The sequence below is a fragment of the Erythrolamprus reginae genome, chromosome 1, assembly GCF_031021105.1.
Source record: "Erythrolamprus reginae isolate rEryReg1 chromosome 1, rEryReg1.hap1, whole genome shotgun sequence".
NCBI lineage: Eukaryota > Metazoa > Chordata > Lepidosauria > Squamata > Dipsadidae > Erythrolamprus > Erythrolamprus reginae.
Genome location: NC_091950.1, coordinates 236,852,119 through 236,871,230, shown reverse-complemented (window position 1 = coordinate 236,871,230; position 19,112 = coordinate 236,852,119). Strand labels below are relative to the sequence as shown.

At 37.1% G+C, this 19,112-nt stretch overlaps 1 protein-coding gene across 3 annotated transcripts in view; it reads right to left on the bottom strand.

Annotated features, from left to right (window-relative positions):
* Window positions 1-12,636: 12,636 nt before the first annotated feature.
* The window catches only part of PLEK (pleckstrin), a 31,413-nt gene continuing 24,937 nt past the window's right edge, over window positions 12,637-19,112 (bottom strand). For all 3 annotated transcript variants that reach the window (XM_070732578.1, XM_070732580.1, XM_070732577.1), the window contains 4 exons: window positions 18,638-18,742; window positions 16,262-16,345; window positions 13,969-14,038; window positions 12,637-13,322 (listed from right to left, as the gene is read on the bottom strand). In XM_070732578.1, coding sequence (XP_070588679.1) covers window positions 13,183-13,322; window positions 13,969-14,038; window positions 16,262-16,345; window positions 18,638-18,742 — 399 coding nt within the window. In that variant the 3' untranslated portion in view covers window positions 12,637-13,182. The remainder of the gene's footprint in view (window positions 13,323-13,968; window positions 14,039-16,261; window positions 16,346-18,637; window positions 18,743-19,112) is intronic.

The following is a 19,112-nucleotide window of genomic DNA, read 5'->3' as shown; positions in this document are numbered from 1 at the left end:
TTTTCAGAACTATAAATATTTTAATTCTTTATTGCATAATTTGAAATGCTATATGCACAAATAGTTCTTTGATGCTCATTAAAGGCACTTTATAAATAATGTCAAATATTTATTAAGTTGGTGGCTTAGTCTATTAGTGGTCCTTCCAAAGGATCAGAACTGCTATTCCTTTCAATGCAAGCTTGCAAGTCCATTAATGAAAATGATGGAAATTGTAATGTAAAATTTATGGAGGAAACAGGTTATATATTCTTAAAGTACAATGATTTAGAAGATCTTTGCTGAACAGTTTAATTTATTTTTGGTCGTTGATTAAAATAAAGATTGGTTGACTAATCTGATTTATCTGCTTATAAACATTTTGTTTCAATATTGCAATATAGATATTGATTTGAGATTAAATTCCACTGTGCTTTTAAAATTTTAAAGTAGGCCTATATGTGTGTGTCTGTGCATGTGTGTGTACATTGATTTAGAATATTTTTGCTGAAAAGTTTGATTTATTTTTGGTCATTGATCAAAATAAAGAGTGGTTGACTAATCTGATTTATCTGCTTATAAACATTTTGTTTCAATATTGTAATATAGGAATTCCACTGTGCTTTTAGTTTATATTAAACAATTTTAATTATTTTTCGCTTTGTCATCTTTAGCGTTGGATAGCCATCTGAACCATTTCTCCCAGACCTTGTAGAACTCTGAATCATTTTTGTCTTGAATTTCCATTGTTAATTTTGTTAATTCGGCACATTCCATAATTTTACCAATGATGGTTAGGTTTGTCGGTATGTCTTCTTTTTTCCAATGTTGTGCATATGTTAGTCTGGCGGCCGTTAGTATTTGGATAGTGAGGTATCTGTCTTCTTTATTTAATTTCTGTCTAAAGATGCCCAGCAGAAATAGCTCTGGTTTAGTTATGATCTTTGTCAATATGACTTGGTCCATTATTTTTTTCATTTGTGTCCAGAATTTTTGGGCGTATGTACAGGTCCACCACATATGATAGTATGTTCCCTGGTTTTTTTTACATTTCCAGCATAGAGAAGATACGTTTGGGTACATTTTAGAAAGCCTAGCTGGTGGAAGATGCCATCTGTATATCATTTTGGAAAGATTTTCTTTGTAGGAAACAGTGGGTGTCATTTTATAGTGAATTGTGTATATTTTTTCCCATTCCGTGAGTGTTACTGTATATCCAAAGTTTTGTGTCCATGCAATCATTGACCCTTTCACTTGTTCCTCTATAGTATCCTGTTTTAACAAATAGGTGTATAGTTTAGAAATCATTTTTGTATTGGGTCCAAATATTATTAAATCGAGAGGATTTGTATTTTGAAAGCCAAATGTGATTTTGTGTTGTTTATACTTTGTGTTTATTTGTATGTATGTGAACCAATCTATGGGTATTCCATTGTCTTGTAGTTGTTGTCCACTGTGCTTTTAAAACTTTATATATGTATGTATATACATGTGTGTATATATAGATGTATAGATTAGAATTACAATCTAAAATCATTACCCAGAATTGTGATATAGTTTTTTACCCACAAAGCCTAATTCACATAGGATATATCTTTATTTATTTATTTAATTCAACTTTTATGCCGCCCAATCCTGAAGGATTCAGGGTGGCTTACAATAAACAATATAAATACAATACAACAAAAAAGAAGTCAAATATAAAATCTAAAACAATAAAACCCTCATTAAAAAACCCATGATAGAACAGTCGCAACAACCTGCATACAAATCATTCATACGATTTGGTCATGATGTTTTTTAGTTTATGGCCCCCAGGCCTGCCGGCTAAGCCAGGTTTTCGGAGCCTTACAGAAGGCCAGTAGGGTGGGAGCAGTATGGACATCAGGGGGTTGATTCCATAGAGCCATGGCGGCAACAGAGAAGGCCCTCCCTCGCGGTCCCGCCAACTTGCATTGCTTAGTCGATGGGACCTGGAGGAGTCCAACTCTGTGTGCTCCTATTGGTCTCTGGGAGGCATGCAGCAAGAATACCCCCCAGAATATATTATTGAGGGGGGTTTAGAAAATATCACCTGAAAATTATAACTCTGCAGGGCCAATACTTATTATTTTTATCACATTATTTTATTTTATCATGAGAATTAATCTATGAATGAGTCATATCAAAACCTTAATGAGAACTAGGCCCACAGCCTATTAATTACACAAACACTTCCTTCTAAGCTCAATAGGCCATAATGTCAACTTTAAACAAAAAAAATACATCTGTTCAAAAGAAAGCAACTGATATTTTCACAGCAATTTCAAGTCTGAAAGGGTTGATAAGAACAACCTTTTATTTTAAAACCAAGCTGAAAAACAAAAATAGGGAGGATGGAAAGAAGTTTTTTTAAAAAAACTAGCAAGATGTTGATATTTTAGGGACACTATATATTCTAATTTTGCTCTCACTTGCCGATGATGGTGTTTAAAACAAACATTCTTCAAAAGTCATAGGTGATCCTTGGCTTGAAAAACAAAAACAAAAAATTCAACTCATGATTTACGGAAATGATTGGGGGGAAAATACCAACTTTAAAAAACATTTATTATAATTTTACTGGGGCTTTTATAAGACAGAAGAAGGAAAATTGTAACAATTACTATAATAACATAAAAATAACATTAAAGAAAAAAATAATGGTTGTTGTCATGCAAGAACAATTTAGTTCTAGATGCATTTCAATGCTACAATTAATGGTTTCAAATGCATGAAATGTTAGGGTTTTAGTGACCTCAGATTTGTGCTAAGTTTATTATATTATAATTTTTAAACTTCCCTACAGCTGCAATGTAACCTTTTTTTAAAGTGAGATTCCAAGAAATTACAAAAATTTAAATCTGCTGAGTCTTTTTCTCTTTTGGTGTGTTTCTTGGTATGTGAATATATCCATTTTAAAATAATATTTTAAACTTATTTTAAAATTGAAATGCTCTCATTTTGTGGTTGCAAGCTGTTTGTAAACTTTCACATACAATTGAAACCTTTAATACAAAAAACATGATTCACAGCTGTAGTTTGAGAATTACTGCTTGACTGAAAGTTTGAGTGTAGATGACAAATTAGGTACATATACATGCACACATTCAATACATAAGGTATAGCTAAAATATTGTGAAATGGCCAAATCTTGTCCAGAACATTATAGACTTGCAAGATTCTATTATTATAGCCAATCTCAACAAAAGTAGCTTTAGCCTTCCTTGTCAAATTAATTTGTAGTTCGGTATAATAGTATAGCTCAGTGTTTTTCAACCAGTGTGCTGTGGCACACTAGTGTGCCGTGAGACATGGTCAGGTGTGCCTTGGGGAATTAAACATGGGTCCCCAAACTACAGTCTGTGTGCCGGATACGGCCCATAGAGGTCATTTATCCGGCCCGCCACCAGCCGCCTCCATCCGAACATAAACATTCCCCTCAGAATCCCTCCAACTATCAGCGACAGGAAGAGTGGAGGCACAGGGAACGCTCACTGACCAATCACCTAGGATTCATCCCGACCATTAGCGATGAACCAATAGCAGGCTGCCTCTCATCCACATCCAGGAAGGTCCCCACTCGGGCTGCCGTGCACTTGTCATTGTGTGGCCACGGCGAGTAGTTGAAGCTGCTACTCCTCCCCATGGTCCCGATTTCTAATCCTGGTCAGGACTGGAGGTAAATGTTGCCACCACTAGATGAAGCTTCAGTCTCAGCTGGTTATGTCTATGTATAATATGTACTGTGTTAGAGTGTCATTTCGTGTCATTTTGGTTGGTGGTGTGCCCCAGGATTTTGTAAATGTAAAAAACGTGCCGCGGCTCAAAAAAGGTAGAAAATCACTGGTATAGCTGTCTAAGAACTAGTTATGAATTGTAGTGGCATCTTGGATACAATATCTCTTGCAGACCCCAGCTGAACCAAGCCCCAGCTAGGTGTGCCTCTTGCCTCTGTCTATACTTCACTTATGCTATACTAGAAATATACTAAATAAGCCAATTATGACAAAAAATAAACAGTTTGATAATAATTATTCCAGAGGAAAATAAAGGGCTATAAAAGAGCTTTAATCTATTCATAAAATAGGAGGTGAGGAAGATGACCACCAGTGGCCCATAGTGGTGCAAAATGGTGCAAATACCACCCCAGCATCACTTTTGTGGGTCCTAGAACAACCTTTCCCATAATGGCTTTAGCCAGCAAATCAATCAATATATATATGGGTCAGCTTGCTTGCAGGACTGCTTCTCCAATCTACTAGGTTAATTAGGGTAAGCATACTCCAAGTCCCCTCACTTTAAATGTTGCCATCTGATGGGACCTCAGAGACAGTCCTTTTTTGTGGTGCACACTCACATTTGTGAACCAATAGTGAACGAAAGTGAATATCACCCCGATACATACATACATACATACATACATACATACATACATACATACGTATAATGAAATGCACAGGTGAGTTTGTGATATGTTTTAATTTAAAGAGGCTTTCCTGTTTGTAAAAGATAGTCCTTCGTTGAAGACATTTTCTTTTTCAGATTTTTCTCACATGACACTTTCCATAGGTAATGTATCACAACTTCCATGGTGTTGTGTATACTCCTGTTCAGTGTGGGGATTTTTCAGATTCTGATTCAGAAAGTGGTTATGAATTAGTGGTAGGGCCTGATTTAGAGGCAGAAGAAGTAGGAGACCAACCACAGGGTGCTTTTATGGGTTCAGATTCAAGTGAAGGAGAAGTAGATGCTAGATGGGTAAATCCTTATTTCAGATGCTTGCAGAGGCGAAGAGAGCAAATGTCAGGGAGGAAATATTAAGAAGATGAACGGGTTAATTAATTAAGTAATTAATTCGTCACGTCCGGGTATCAGCAGAAGAGAAGAGTTGAGTCGTCAATCTGCATTAAGAAATATGGAGGTTTCTTTCAAGCAGCTCCGAATGTAAGCTATGCCTTGTGTGCTTTTAATTGCAGTTTTTATTACTCTGGGCTAACTCTGACTAGCCATAAATCTTAGAATGACTTGTGGAATGTTTTAATGATTTTGATGTTGCCTTGCATACCAAAGTTTAAGATAAGAGATTAGCGCTGCGTGCCGAGATGGTTCAGTGTGGAACAAAGGAAAGAAAAATAAAGATGATGTGGTGTTTTACAAATATATGCATTTAGCAATACTTTATTCCAATTATCAGTGGCCTTAGCCAGAGATCAGAACACATAGTGCCAAACCAGAGACACTATAAACATAATAATTCAACATATCTAGAGGGCTATTCCAATAACACTCAGCTGGGCTCTAGAGATTACAGCCAACTGGTCACATGGTTTCTGAATTTGCTCAGAGAGATACTGTATCTGTTTTGTTACTTCATTTGTGCCTTTCTATCAGCATACACACATTTTATGCAGATAGTTATGTTTTTGAGTCCATAATGGTGAGATAAATTCTCCTTCTGCATTGGTGTGGATCTTAGCCTCAGTAACCTCTTTTAAATATTTAAAACAGATGCTATACACTAATAGATTTAGATATCCTGTTTCCTTGGCTTGTAACATATGATAGCATATTTTTAATTGTGAGAGCACTTGAATGGTAATAACCACATTGCAAATTATCAAGAAGGCAGTAGCTCTTGGAGTAAGCTTTATCTTCTTCCTGTGACTTCCTTTAAAGTTTTGAGTCACTGAAATACCTCAATGTTGGCTCAATGTTCCTGTCAACAGTGACTGATTTACCATAATGGCTTGTTGTGAGTAGATTTCTATTCTTACAACGCATTCCAAAAAAACCTGAATTTGCATGAATGTTCAGATGATGACTTTTCCTATTATCATTTTTGCTTGAGTTGTTTTCTCATTTAAAAAGAGGTTTCGAAATTAGAATGGTACAACATGAAGTAAATTTTGATACAGTAGAGAGCTTAACTGATCTGGAGAACCATAAACTGAGAATCACCAGGTTTGTATTTTATAGAAATTAAACACTCCATGTAGGTAAATAGCCACTGTGGCACAGTAGTTAGAATGCAGTACTGCAGGCTACCTCTGCTGTCTGTCTGCAATTTGGCAGTTCGAATCTCACCAGGCCCAAGGTTGACTCAGCTTTCCATCCTTCTGAAGTTGGTAAAATGAGGACCCACATTGTGTCGGACGCGGATTAAGCACAAGGACCACCGAGCTGGATTTTATGTGTTACTTTATTAATTTAAATCTGGACCTGCGGAGATAAACCAATGGGATTGAAATTCCATTCCAAACATTCTTGGGCAACTGTGGGCGAAAGCTCCTTGCTTAGCAAGGAAAGTTTGCCCTTGGCCCTGGCCTTGGCATTGGCCTTGACCTTCCCTTGTTCTCTGCCACACCCAAGGCATGTGAGAAGGCTCACCCCCAGCTTGTTACCTGTAAGCCTGTGGCAGGTGAGCCCCAAGGGCATCCCCTCCCCAACACTCAGGCTGGAGAGGCCCAGAGCTTCTGGTGAGGAGCAGCCCATCACTTTCCAAAAGGTGCCCTAAATGAGATCATACAGTTGCTGTTATCCCTTTTTATCCACCCCATACCACCATCCCAATGACCAAAGGGATTTAAGCCAATTGACCTAGTCCTTATGAAACAAAGACTGCCAAGCACCCCCTAACCTCTCCCATCCCCAGATCCCAGTGTGGAGTAGGCGAAAGAACGGATGCAACTTAAAATGCGGTACAGCCGCAAAAAAATTCCTATTCGGCCCCTGTCATCCTGGACCTCCATTGTGTTTTCGGGGGAGAGCGGTAGGAAAGCCCTGTGCGGCCAGGAAAGCCGGGTTTGCATTCCGTGAAAGCAGCACACCTTTTAAACACGCTGCTTTCCTGCACCCCTTTCCTGGGGGGGGGGAGTGGCCTCCTCCCCCCCCCCACCCAGGAAAGAGTTGCAATAAAGCAGCATGTTTAAAAGGTGCGCTGCTTTCACGGAATGCAAACCCGGCTTTCCTGGCCGCACAGGGCTTTCCTGCCGCTCTCCCCCGAAAACACAATGGAGGTCCAGGATGACAGGGGAAGCGAGGTGGAGCAACACGAGGCTCAAGCTGGGGGCGGAAGACCTCCATTGTGTTTTTGGCTGGGGGGGGGGGGCAGGAGGACTTTCCTGGCTTTCCCGGGCAGCTGGCTCTAGCCTTGTGCCAGTCAGCAAAGCCGGAGATGTGGAGAGAAAGGAAAGAGAGGGAGGGAAAGAGGAGAGGAAAGAAGGAGGGAGGGAGGGAAGGGAGAGAAAAGTGAATGAGATGGAGAGAGAAAGGGAGGAAGAGAGGAAGGAAGAGATAAATATAAAGGGAGAGAGGGAGAAAGAGAGGGAGGGGAAGAGAGGAAGGAAGGAAAAGAGAGAGAGAAAGAGAAAAAAGTGGAAGGAAGAGAGAAGGAAAGAAAGGGAGAAAGAAAGAAAGAAAGAGAGAGAGAGAGAAGATAGGAAGGAAGAGAGAGTGAGAGAGGGAAAGAAAGAAAGAAAGAGTGAGAGAGGAGAGAGGAAGGAAGAGTGAGAGAGAGTGAGAGAGAGGAAGAAAGCAAAAGAGAGAGAGGAGTGGAAGGAAGAGAGAGGGAGAGAGAAATGATAGAAAAAAAGGGGGAAGAGAAATGAGAAAATGATTGAGGCAGAGAATGACAGGAAAGAGAGAGAAATAGAGAGAGAAGTGATTCTTGATTTAAAGCATATGGTAAAAGCACTTAAATAATAACAGAGAAAAAAACCCCAGCCCTCACTTGTTTTTATTAATAGTTATGTTTTTGGATTTGCTGGTTATTTTAGTTTTAATAGTAATAGAGTTTTGTTTTGTTTTATTATTAATTTATTTTAATAAAAAAGTAGGGATCTTATTTATTTATTTATTTATTTATTTATTTATTATTTATTATTATTATTGTTTGTTTGTTTGTTTGTTTGTTTGTTTGTTTGTTTGTTCGTTCGTTCGTTCGTTCGTTCGTTCGTTCGTTCATTCATTCATTTATTTATTTATTTATTTATTTATTTATTTGTACTTCTATGCCGCCCAGTCCCAAGGGGACTGCCGCTCAGACACTATACTTTTCCACCCACCCCGGAAAAAAATTAGAGGGAACATTGTTTAGGATACCGAAAAATGTTTCTGCATCGCTATTGTGGAATTAGCTATAGTTTAGTCCATGATCCAGATGGACTCTAATTCAATCATCTTTTGGAAAGCTATCAAAACTTGATTGTCCCAAAAAGCTTTTGGAGATTAGAATCTGTGTTTTGTATGCCATCTGTTTGGTACTGTATTATGCTAATTTTGAGCTCCTTTTAATGTGTGTTATGATGTGGATTGCATTATAATTTAGATGCCTGAATGATGCACCCAGAGATGTGAAATTCTAGTTGTATTGAAGTCATGAAAAATAAATAAAATCATTTACACCTCAAAATATCCACCCTCAATCTGCACTGCACAGAAATGTAACATGTCAACATCTGATTTCACTTCAAAAGCAGTGAAATTGATTGTTTATTTGCTTAGGCATGATTGACAATAAATCTAGCATTATGCCCTTACATTGTAAATTTGTATGTATTTAGTTAACAACTTAATATAAATCTGAAATATTTTTAAATGGAGTATTTTGACACATACTATCAACATTCTGTCCATGTAAGCATAGGATTGGGGAGAATTCTCCTACTTTTAGCTCAGGAGGCCCTGTATCCTACCTTATTATTTATTTATTATTTATTTATTATTTGGATTTGTATGCCGCCCCTCTCCGAAGACTCGGGGCGGCTCACAACAAGTGAAAAAACAATCCAATACATAATCCAATTAATTAAAATATTAAAAGTTTAAAAAAACCCTATACTAACATACACACACACAAGCATACCATGTATAAATTCAGCGGGCCCAGGGGGAGATGTTTAGTTTCCCCATGCCTGACGGCAAAGGTGGGTTTTGAGAAGTTTACGGAAGGCAGGAAGAGTAGGGGCAGTTCTGATCTCCGGGGGGAGTTGGTTCCAGAGAGTCGGTGCCGCCACAGAGAAGGCTCTCCTACCTTGAATTGATGCAAGATGCTTATTTATAGTTATACATATATAATTATACATATTTGTTTATAATAGTAAATTTTTCCTGAATTATGGAAAATTAGATTTAATTTTTCACTTTAATCAATGGTGGGTTTTTACCAGTTTCCTGCTTCTACCGGTTCTACCTGTTTCTACCGGTTCGCCCCAGTTCAGTCGCAGTGGTGAAGGCTTCACCCACCTACCCAGATATTATCATGGATGTTCTGCGCATGGGCAAAAGTGGCACATGCACAAATGCACACATTTGTGCGCACTGATAGCAAAGGTAAGTGAAGCCCATTACTGACTGTAATGTAATATAATATATGTTTCATCAGAAAACAACTGTACTGTGTTTAGCAACATTTGCTCTCTAGTAAAAATGGAAGAATATATCAGTCAACTGGAAATATTATTATATACTTTCATCTTAGAAATGTTACAGTATTATGATTCAAAAAGATTAAATTGTGAATTATCTAGAAAATTATTTCTTTCTAGAGGTATTTTAATTACAACTTCTCAATGGACTTAAATTAGCCATTCTTTGAGTTCTCACCTCCGATATGTCAATAATACCTCTTATAACTGTTACTTATTTATAAGGCAATACTTGTATTGCACTTGAGTCTCTGGAATACATAATCCCAGATATTATTTCTGTTGTTAAGCCGCAGTAGCACAGTGGTTAGTGTGCAGTACTGCAGGCTACTTCTACTGACTGTCAGCTGAGTGCCTGCAATTTGTCAGTTCAAATCTCACCAGGCTCAAGGTTGACTCAGCCTCCCATCCTTCCAAGGTGGGTAAAAAGACCCAAATTGTTGGGAGCAATATGCTGACTGTAAACAGTTTAGAGAGGACTGTAAAGTGGTATATAAGTCTTATTGCTATTGACCTACTTTGGAAATGTTGTCAGATGATTGGGTAAAATTATCTATCCATGTGCCTAGAGATGTGATGTTTCCTTATAATTTTCAATGCATATTTCCAAAGTATCATTTCCAAGAAAGAAACAATATTGACAAGTTGTTGGAAAATGTCTGATCAATTCATTGGGTCAATTTTTGAAAAGAATGAGTTACAATTATATAGAATCTGTCTGAAAATCAACTGTTCTGTATTTTCTGCTGTAACACCAGTTTGATCTTCTGATGGTTGATTAAACACAAGATCATATTTTTGACGTAGTATTAATTATGCAACACTGTTTCATAATTTGCTTTATGTGATCAAATTCTGCTTGGGAATGTATGCTTTATGTGATCAAATTCTACTTAGGTTAGGAAATTGGAACTCAATCGAAGTTCAAACTTATTCAACTTTCACCCTGTTCAGAAAGACTCAGCACAGATGTGAATCACTTTTTCTTATACAATTCCTTGTGGGACCTTCTTTATTCTATATGCTAGGTAGGAGAAATCTCCCTGCTATTCAAGGCCTCTCTTCAAGCACAGAGATTAACAAATTAATAGAGTTGGAAGGGACCTTGTAGGTCATCTAGTCCATCTCCCACCCCCGCTCAAGCAGGAGACCTTATACCAGTGATGGTGAACCTATGTCATGCATGCCACTGGTGGCACACGGAGCCATATCTGAGGGCATGAAAGGCACTGCCCTGTATCAGCTCCAGCATGCATGGAGGCCATTTTTTGCCATCCCCAGGCTGCAGGAGGCTCCCCCTGAACCCTGGGGAGAGTGAAAAACAGCCCAACAGGCCTACTGGAAGTCCGGAGGCTTCAGTAAGGTCTATGCACATGCAAGGGGGGGGGGAGAGCATTATGGGTGTGGTCACACACACATGTGCTATTGTGTGTGCACATACCATTTTGTCACCCGAGCTGAAAAAGATGCACCATTATTGCGCTATACTATTTCTGACAAAAGGGCAGTCCAATCTCTTCTTGAAAGACTTTGGCAATGAAACTCCCAACAACCTCTGAAAGCAAGCTGTTCTATTGGTTGATTGTTCTCACTGTCGGAAAGTTTCTCCTTATTTCCAGGTTGAATTTCTCCTTGGTCAGTTTCCATCCATTATTTCTTGTCTGGCCTTCAGGTGCTTTGGAGAATAGATGGCAAAGACTTGTTATAAAATACAAGGAGTAGGGGGCAAGCTGTCACCCCTCTACTGCTGCTCATATTACAATTTAGCCCAGAATTTATATTGCTAAGTGAGAAATTTGTTAAGTGAGTTTGGGCCCATTTTACAACTTTTCTTGTCGTATTTGTTGACTTAATCACTGCAGCTGTTAAAATAATAACATGGTCATTAAGTGAATCTGGTTCCCCCATTGATTTTGCTTGTCAGAATGTTGCAAATTATGACCACATGACCTATGACATTGCAACTATCATAAATATGAACCTGTTGTCAAGCTTCCAGAGGTAAATTAAGTGGCCATAATGGCCATAAGTTTGAAAACTGGTCATAAGTCACTTTGTTCAATGCTGTTGAAACTTCAAAAGGGCTATTAGTACTCTCAACATATGTAGATGGATTAGAGCTTATAGATACAAATACTCCTCTTAGGGTACTTTTGTTTTTACCTTTCTTTTGGATTTCTTCTGAATATAGAAAAAGAAATTCTGTAGAGGTCATTCTTTTGCTCAATGGGCCTCAAATAATGTGTACAGTATCTACAAATCAGTGGTATGAGATTAGTTATATAGTGGAAGGTTAATAAAGCAGCTGTAAAAATTAACACACTATTAACAAAATGATTGTGATATTCTTAGAATGTGTGACTTTTAAAGTTGGTCCCACCATGTTCTATATGGAAAATGCAGCAAAAGCTGATGTGTGAAGTATCTTAAGCTGCTATTAAAAATTCTGACTTTGCAAATATTACTCTTCTGGCTTGTAAAGATTCAAAAGCAAATTTCTTTTTACTAGTTGTAGTAGTTGTTTTTCATAATGTTGTTAATCTCTTTCTCCCTTCTCTCTCCCTCCCCTCTCCCCTCTCTCCTTTCTCCCCCCTTCTCGCTTCTCCTCTCCCTCTCTGTCCCCCCACTCTCTGCCTTCCCCCATCTCTCTCAGTTCATAGCAATTCAGCTTCTCCAATACAATACCCTCCAGAGATACCGGGAATCAAAAGATTGTGGAAGTTATATTTCCCAAACACCTGTTATGAAAACTCTATAACTTTGTACTAAGCCCCCCCCCTCCCACATACACACACTATTTTATGCAAAAACTGGAGAAGAATCAAATTAGTAAAACTTGATAACTTTGTACTAAAAAAACTCCACCCCACTATTTTATGCAAAAACTGGAGGAGAATCAAATTTACACCTAAATTAGCAAAAGTTCAACAATGTATCTTTGTTGAACTTGTATCTTAGGATATGATGTACAAGTTAGTAAGATATTATCAAGTACAAGTTACTATTATTATCAAACAGAAAAATATCTTTGGTTTATTGTTTTGTATTTAAGTTACAGGAACTCAGGCATTTATGACATAAAACAGTGTTCTCGACCTTGGCAATTTTTAAGATACATGCACTTCAACTCCAATAATTTCCCAGGCACTATGTTGAAGTCCACACATCTTAAAATTGCCAAGGTTGAATAAAAAACCCCTGAAAGTTTGCATTTTTAGCAAAGGCAATAATGCTAGCTTTATTTTATTAAACTTTATTAAAATACATATTTTATTGAAAATACTGTTTACAAGGAAAACATTTTTCTTCCCAACCACTATATGCAGCAATCTTAACACAGATATCATATAATATTCATTCATCTGCTTCAGAGTTGTTCCATTAAAAGAAAACAAAATATAACAGAAAATCCTCATTATATGCAAGATTGGGTTTTAAACAAAAAAAGTGGGGGATTTTGGATCCTTCAGATGCTAGTAAACTGGTTATCTCGCCATCCCTTATTGTTGGCCATATTGCTGGTTGCTAGGTGTTTGTCAGTAGCATCTGAAGATCTGTAGATTGCCATCCCTCTTTGGGATAGAGGAAAAATAAACATCTGATCTACACACACATTAAATATTCTGCCAATTCTAAAACAATCTATGGTTAAATAACAGTTTAAATTTTAAACCAGCTGATGTCCCTTTCCAAAGAGCTACTGAGCTGGTAAATCACTTTTGAGGATTGTTTTTTTTTACTAAAACCTAAGAGTCTTTCATTTTCCAGTTCTAGAGACAAGCTGAATAGCCTTGATCCATTCCGTACGTTCTGCAGAGGTGGCTGCTTGAAGGACGTAGTGCACCTCACTTGCAGTAATAATCTCAAAGAGGTTTCCCTCCACTTCATTTTTCTTGCCTGATTTGGAGAGAACAGAGGGGTGGAAAAGTGAGCAAAGGAACAGATTTTTTTCCAGCACTTCTGCCTCAGAAGAAATAATTCACTTCCATTCTTACTGGATAACAAGCATTAATTTTTCTTTGCTCTTCCATTTAATTCACATACAAATTTTCTATCATTATAAGCCTCTCTTTCTGCTTATCTATGTAGAACCAACTAGTCCAGGGTTTTTTTTAACGGACTAAAGTTAAAATGCAAATTAAGACCTGCCACCTCCCAGAACTGTATTCCACTTCAAAGAGAGAGCGAGAAGGAAGGAGGGAGGGCTCTTCACCTCCATCCTGATAGTAAGAATACAACAATATATAAAATATACTCTTTAAGTATATAGCATTCAAATGCATAAATTATTATTTAGATACTTACATTTATTCATAGTTATTGTATAAATGAACTAATGTATAAATGTAACAGGCTTGCCTTGGAAGCAACATTTTCCCAGATATTGGGAATGAAAATACAATGTTATTAGGTATGTTATAATTTTCAGAAATCTGAAAATCAGGCAAGAGAGGCTCTGTACAAATCTCAAGCCCCCCCCCCCCCAGTTTTGGCAAATCTGTCCACAATTGTATTAATTTAAGTACTCCTGCTTAATAATTACCATCTGATGTGTCTTCAATCGCCGTCACTACACAGCCCCTCAAGTGAATGGCTCCAAGTGGATCTTCTCCCTGAAAGAAATTTCATTTAATATTCATGCAGACTCTAACTCCAGGAAAAACAGCTCTGCTTTTAGTGGTAGAATGCAGAAGCTGCATGTAAACTTTGTAATTTCTTCTGGATAATATATGAGATTGACCATAAATGCTCCATACAGTTGCTCCTCATGAGGAGACTGCAAGACAGCAGTTTTACAGTAGATTTAGAACTCTGGAACATGAGGGTATAGCCATCTTGCTTGAATCATGGTTGATACCTTCAAATGGAAATTGGATTTCATAATCTCTTTTCTAATTATTTGACAGTTGCTTTTTCACTGTTTTTTAGCTACTAGGAATTTTTGGATCAATTGTTTTACAGTCCCAGATGAGTTTCCTTCACTCCTTAGTGAGAGAAGTTTTAAATAAAACTTTAAGTACTTAATTTGTTTTATTTTGGAGCAGGGATCCCCAAGCTTGGCAACTTTAAGACTTGTGGATTTCAACTCCCAGAATTCTGGGAGTTGAAGTCCACAAGTCTTAAAGTTGCCAAGTTTGCAGACCTCTGTTTTGGAGTAATCAGCAAAAGTGTAATTAGAAGTTTGATTTTGTAAAGTTACAAATAAACGAAGAGTCCAGGTGGATTTGAAATAAATTTTTAGAATTAATCACCAAAATCTTTCCCACAGGAAAATACTATTAGTTTAAATTCTGTTTATTTATTTTTTTAAGATAAGATGGGACATTGAAGGTTGAATACTAGAGAAAAGCAGGAGGAACTAACAATTGCAATTAAAGGAGAAGTACACTTAAATTTGTCTTCTTAGTGCAAACTAAAGAAAAATATGGTAATATTAGATGTACTGAATGATATTTTTAAACTTTAGAGTCTAGACCTAGAAGTTAATTTTAATAGTGTCTGCCTCTATAGACTATATTTTAAAGAAGTTATCAACAAGTCTTATCGGTTAAGACTGAGACTCATTTGAAAACAGATTTAAATATGGCAGGTTAGAAGAATGACATGGAAAAAGGTATCACACATACAAGAGAAACCAGTTGATGTCTTAATAATTGAATAATAATTAAAAGGGATGTACAAATAAACCAGGAGATAGGTTTTCGCTATTGGATTTACAAAAGAGGTTTGTATTTTAGGAGAATGCAAAAAAAAATAAAATGAAAAGAAATCAAGTTCTTGGACATTATTTGCAGTAGAGGTTAAAGGTATGTACATATGAGTAGTTTTGCTGACATCTCAAGCAAAGACAGAGAATTTATAGTAATTCTTAAGGAAACATGAACAGTAAACGGTAGAAAATGGGACTGTGGACACAAGCCCTAAGATTACTGCCTAGCCCTTCCCCAACCTCATCAGGATATCAGATGGGTTCCTTTTAGGAAGGAAGGGATCACATGTCTTAGTCAGGTCTGTGGTTTGGAAGAAACAGCATCATATTAATTTAAAGATCTTCTTCATGAACTGTCTGACCTGGGGAACTCCCTTGTGAGAAACTATTTCATAACAAATTGCTCTAGGGCACAGTTTCTCTACTATTACAAATAATTTTGTGGCTACTGGATTTCCAACAGATAAATGAGAATCTATTTTGTTTCAGTGAATTATTTGGTTGACTTTTGACTTAATAATGAGAAGAAGAAGAGTTGTTCAACCTCCTTTTCAGACTTCTTTGATCAACACAAGGAAGTCAGGGAGAAATAGAAATGACATCCAAAGATATAGGAGGCACTGTCCCATTATCTCTGCAGTTTTGTTTTCATATGTGCATAAAGAACACGTTCGGTTGTCAAAGAGTTTGAAGGATAAGAAAGCTTATTCATGTACAGAGAGAGTGGAGCAGTCTTTTCCACACAGCTGACATCCAGATGTGTTGAACTGCAAAAGCTAGAACCCTCAATTACCATTGATTCTGGGTGTTGAAGTTCAGTATTAACAGAGACAAATGTGCAAAACTATACAAATCCACAACGGTTGTTTACTCAGGAAAGTGGCATCATTAAACCATGCAAAAAGTTACTGCATCACTTAAAGCTGATCAAATGTATTTGAGCTTTGTTATGAAGAAGGATAAGTGCTAGTAGTAAATGATGGGTACTAATGGTAAATTCATAGTAAACATACTATTCCTAGTAAACATTCCTAGTAAACATACTAAACATAGTAAACATACTATTAAGTAGGTGATTTCATCACCAGGTAGTATTTCAACAAAATTGAGTAACATATACACTTACTCCTGCAGGATCGTAATAATGCATGTAGGCAGGGTCCTCTCTCAAAACAAATTTCCGCACTTTCCAGGTTTTTCTTCTATGACCCTAAACAAATATTAAGAAAGCATAATTTTGAATTTTCTGGTTTGCAGGAATAAATGTCAAACTATTACCAAACCTTGTTTTAACAATGGAACAAGGCACTTCAAATTATCCTCATTCTGGTAAAATCAATAACAAAGATTCCAATGATTTTATTGGACTTTACTCTGATGATCAAATTGGTTATTTTGCTTATATTTGACAGACCTTCAGTTAAATCACTATTGTTATTACATTTGACATAAACCAGGCTCAATAACTTCTATCCTTAGGCTTACAAGTGATTGCTGAGTCCCCTGTCTGCAGGTCTTAGAACCCTCTTGCTTTAGATTACCACCATTTGTCTGAATTTGATGTTTCCATAATCCCGTAATTTTGAGGGGAGGGGGCAAAGAGAACTAGCTATAGTGCAAGCTATTAAATGGGTTTACTATTTTAAAACAATATATTCTATCTGCCCTTCCTGCTGATAAAAGGGGGGAGGATATTGGGAGGAGGGGAAGAAACACTTTTGTTTCAGTTTCAGTTTACTTTATTGATTAGCCCTTGAGCCATATCAAAGTACAGAGTTCCAGACACAAAGTATGACTTAAATCTGATAAAACCTTTGTCTTTCTCTCAGGTATGTCTGATACCCTGTTCATTTTGCCTTGTTGCCTCAACTATAGATCTTGGCCACCAAAAGATTTTCCATGTTTGGTTTAAACTCAGCCACCTGTAAGGATTTACCATATAATTGCATGCAATATGAATAAAAGATAAATTATATCATTTGCATACAACCTTTTAGTACATGAGTTTTCTTCTTGATGTATAGTTAAGTTTGCTTTTTATTAATAAATATATGAATAAAAATATCAGTTTTGCCACTTTCCCCCCTTTTTGTGTATCTTTGTTTTCCTTTTCTTAAGCTTAGTAAAAAAGCTTGTTGAAAAAGTAAATAAAATGTGTCAAAAATCAAAATGGACAGCATGAAAGGCAGTGCACTAGACATTTACATCTGGTGATTTGTGATTTTTAATGAAGTAGATATAACATGTTTCACGCTTAATTTGTTAAAGGTTACATTTTTCTCTCAGTAAGATTTACCAGTCTATTAAATATGGGTAGCAAAAACTAGGAGTTAAACTTTATGCTTTTGAAACTCATTTAAAAACTGATCATCAGTTCTGCTGTAGGTCTTGATCATTTCCACAAAATGCTGTGACTTTTTAATTTTCTGCCAGAACAACATGAATCAAGTCACAAACTCAATTAGTCATATGCTTTTAAGTCTTCAAGTGTTCTTTATAGCAAAATCCCATTGTAATTCTATTAAAGCTAGATCCTTCTGTCTGGAACCATTGAGACATCAGATGACTGTTACATTCAATCTGTGCTACCAAGGAAAATGATTCTTTTGGCTGTCTGTTATATTTAGTTCTCCTTCTAAAGCTGTTGCAAGGGCAGATGACATCTTTTTTTTAACATTTACTCATATATCAGTAACAATCATCTCAGAGAACTGGCGTGGATGTACAGTAAATCTAAGACATCTCAATTCTAGTCCTGCCCTCTGATGTACCATATTTTTCGGAGTATAAGATGCACCTTTCCCTTCCAAAAAACAGGGTGAAATCATTTGGAGTATAATATGCACCCAGATTTTCATCCTCTTTTTGGGGAGGGGAGGTGCATCTTATACTCCAAATGTAGCCCTGCCCCATCTCTCAAACAGGTTTCAGAGGCTGAAAAAAGCATGTGAAATGGAGCTTCAGAAAGAAAGCCTCTGATATTGAGGTTTCAGTGGCAGTAAAAAAAAGCAAGGAGCAGAGCTCACAACCAATGAACCTGTTGCTAAAATTCACCTCTGATAACAGCTGATTGGGGGTATTCCGGGAGGCCGATCCATCCATCAATCAGCTTTTTTCTTATTTTACTCCCCCAAAATTGTGTCTTTTACTCCAGTGGGTCTTATCGTCCGAAAAATACGGTATCTTTCTTGCTTCAAAAACAGGTGAGCTTTGTTTTTTCCCTTTTCAAAGAAACCTCTTATTCTATTTGGTGGGTTGAAACAAGCTAGGAGCTGGTAAGTGGAGTTGGCAAGCTAGCTCAGAAAATTTGCAGAGTTTCTGGATCTCCACTAGCAATTGATCGCTGCTTAGCAATGTTACAGTGTGTGATGCTGCAGATGCAGAATATAGCCAGGAAAATTCAGAGTTTGGTGATATTTTTAGACTGGCTAAAAATTTCATACATATGTATTACATAAGTTTACATTTTATGTGACCAAAACAATCCAAGATATACACCAACCTGTTTCAGCAGACAACCCTGTTTGACCACCAGGCCTCTGAATTCTTCCTTGAAGATTGTGTCATCATCACTGGAGTTGCCCTCACAGAAGAAACCACTGTCTGCCTATTTTAAGATATTGAAGAAGCCAAATTGATAAATGTCTCATAAGATAATTTGGACTATTAAATAATGCTAGCCAGGTGGGATTCCTCTTCACCGGTGCTATCCGAAAGCTCCCGGTTATTCGGAGGGGGTAGCAATGAAAAAAAGCCTGCAAAAACCTAGGGCTGGAGAAAACATTCTTCTGAGGGGGTAGCAATGAAAAACCTCTGCAAGCCGGGAAGATCATTAGCAACTTATTAAGAATGAAAAAAACTTTTTTCGAAGGCAGTAACAATGAAAAAGCCTGCAAGCCCGGAAGAGCCAGGAAAATAGTTAGCGCCTCATTAGAGCTGAAAAAAGGGCTTTGGAAAAAGCTACATTTGGAGTATAA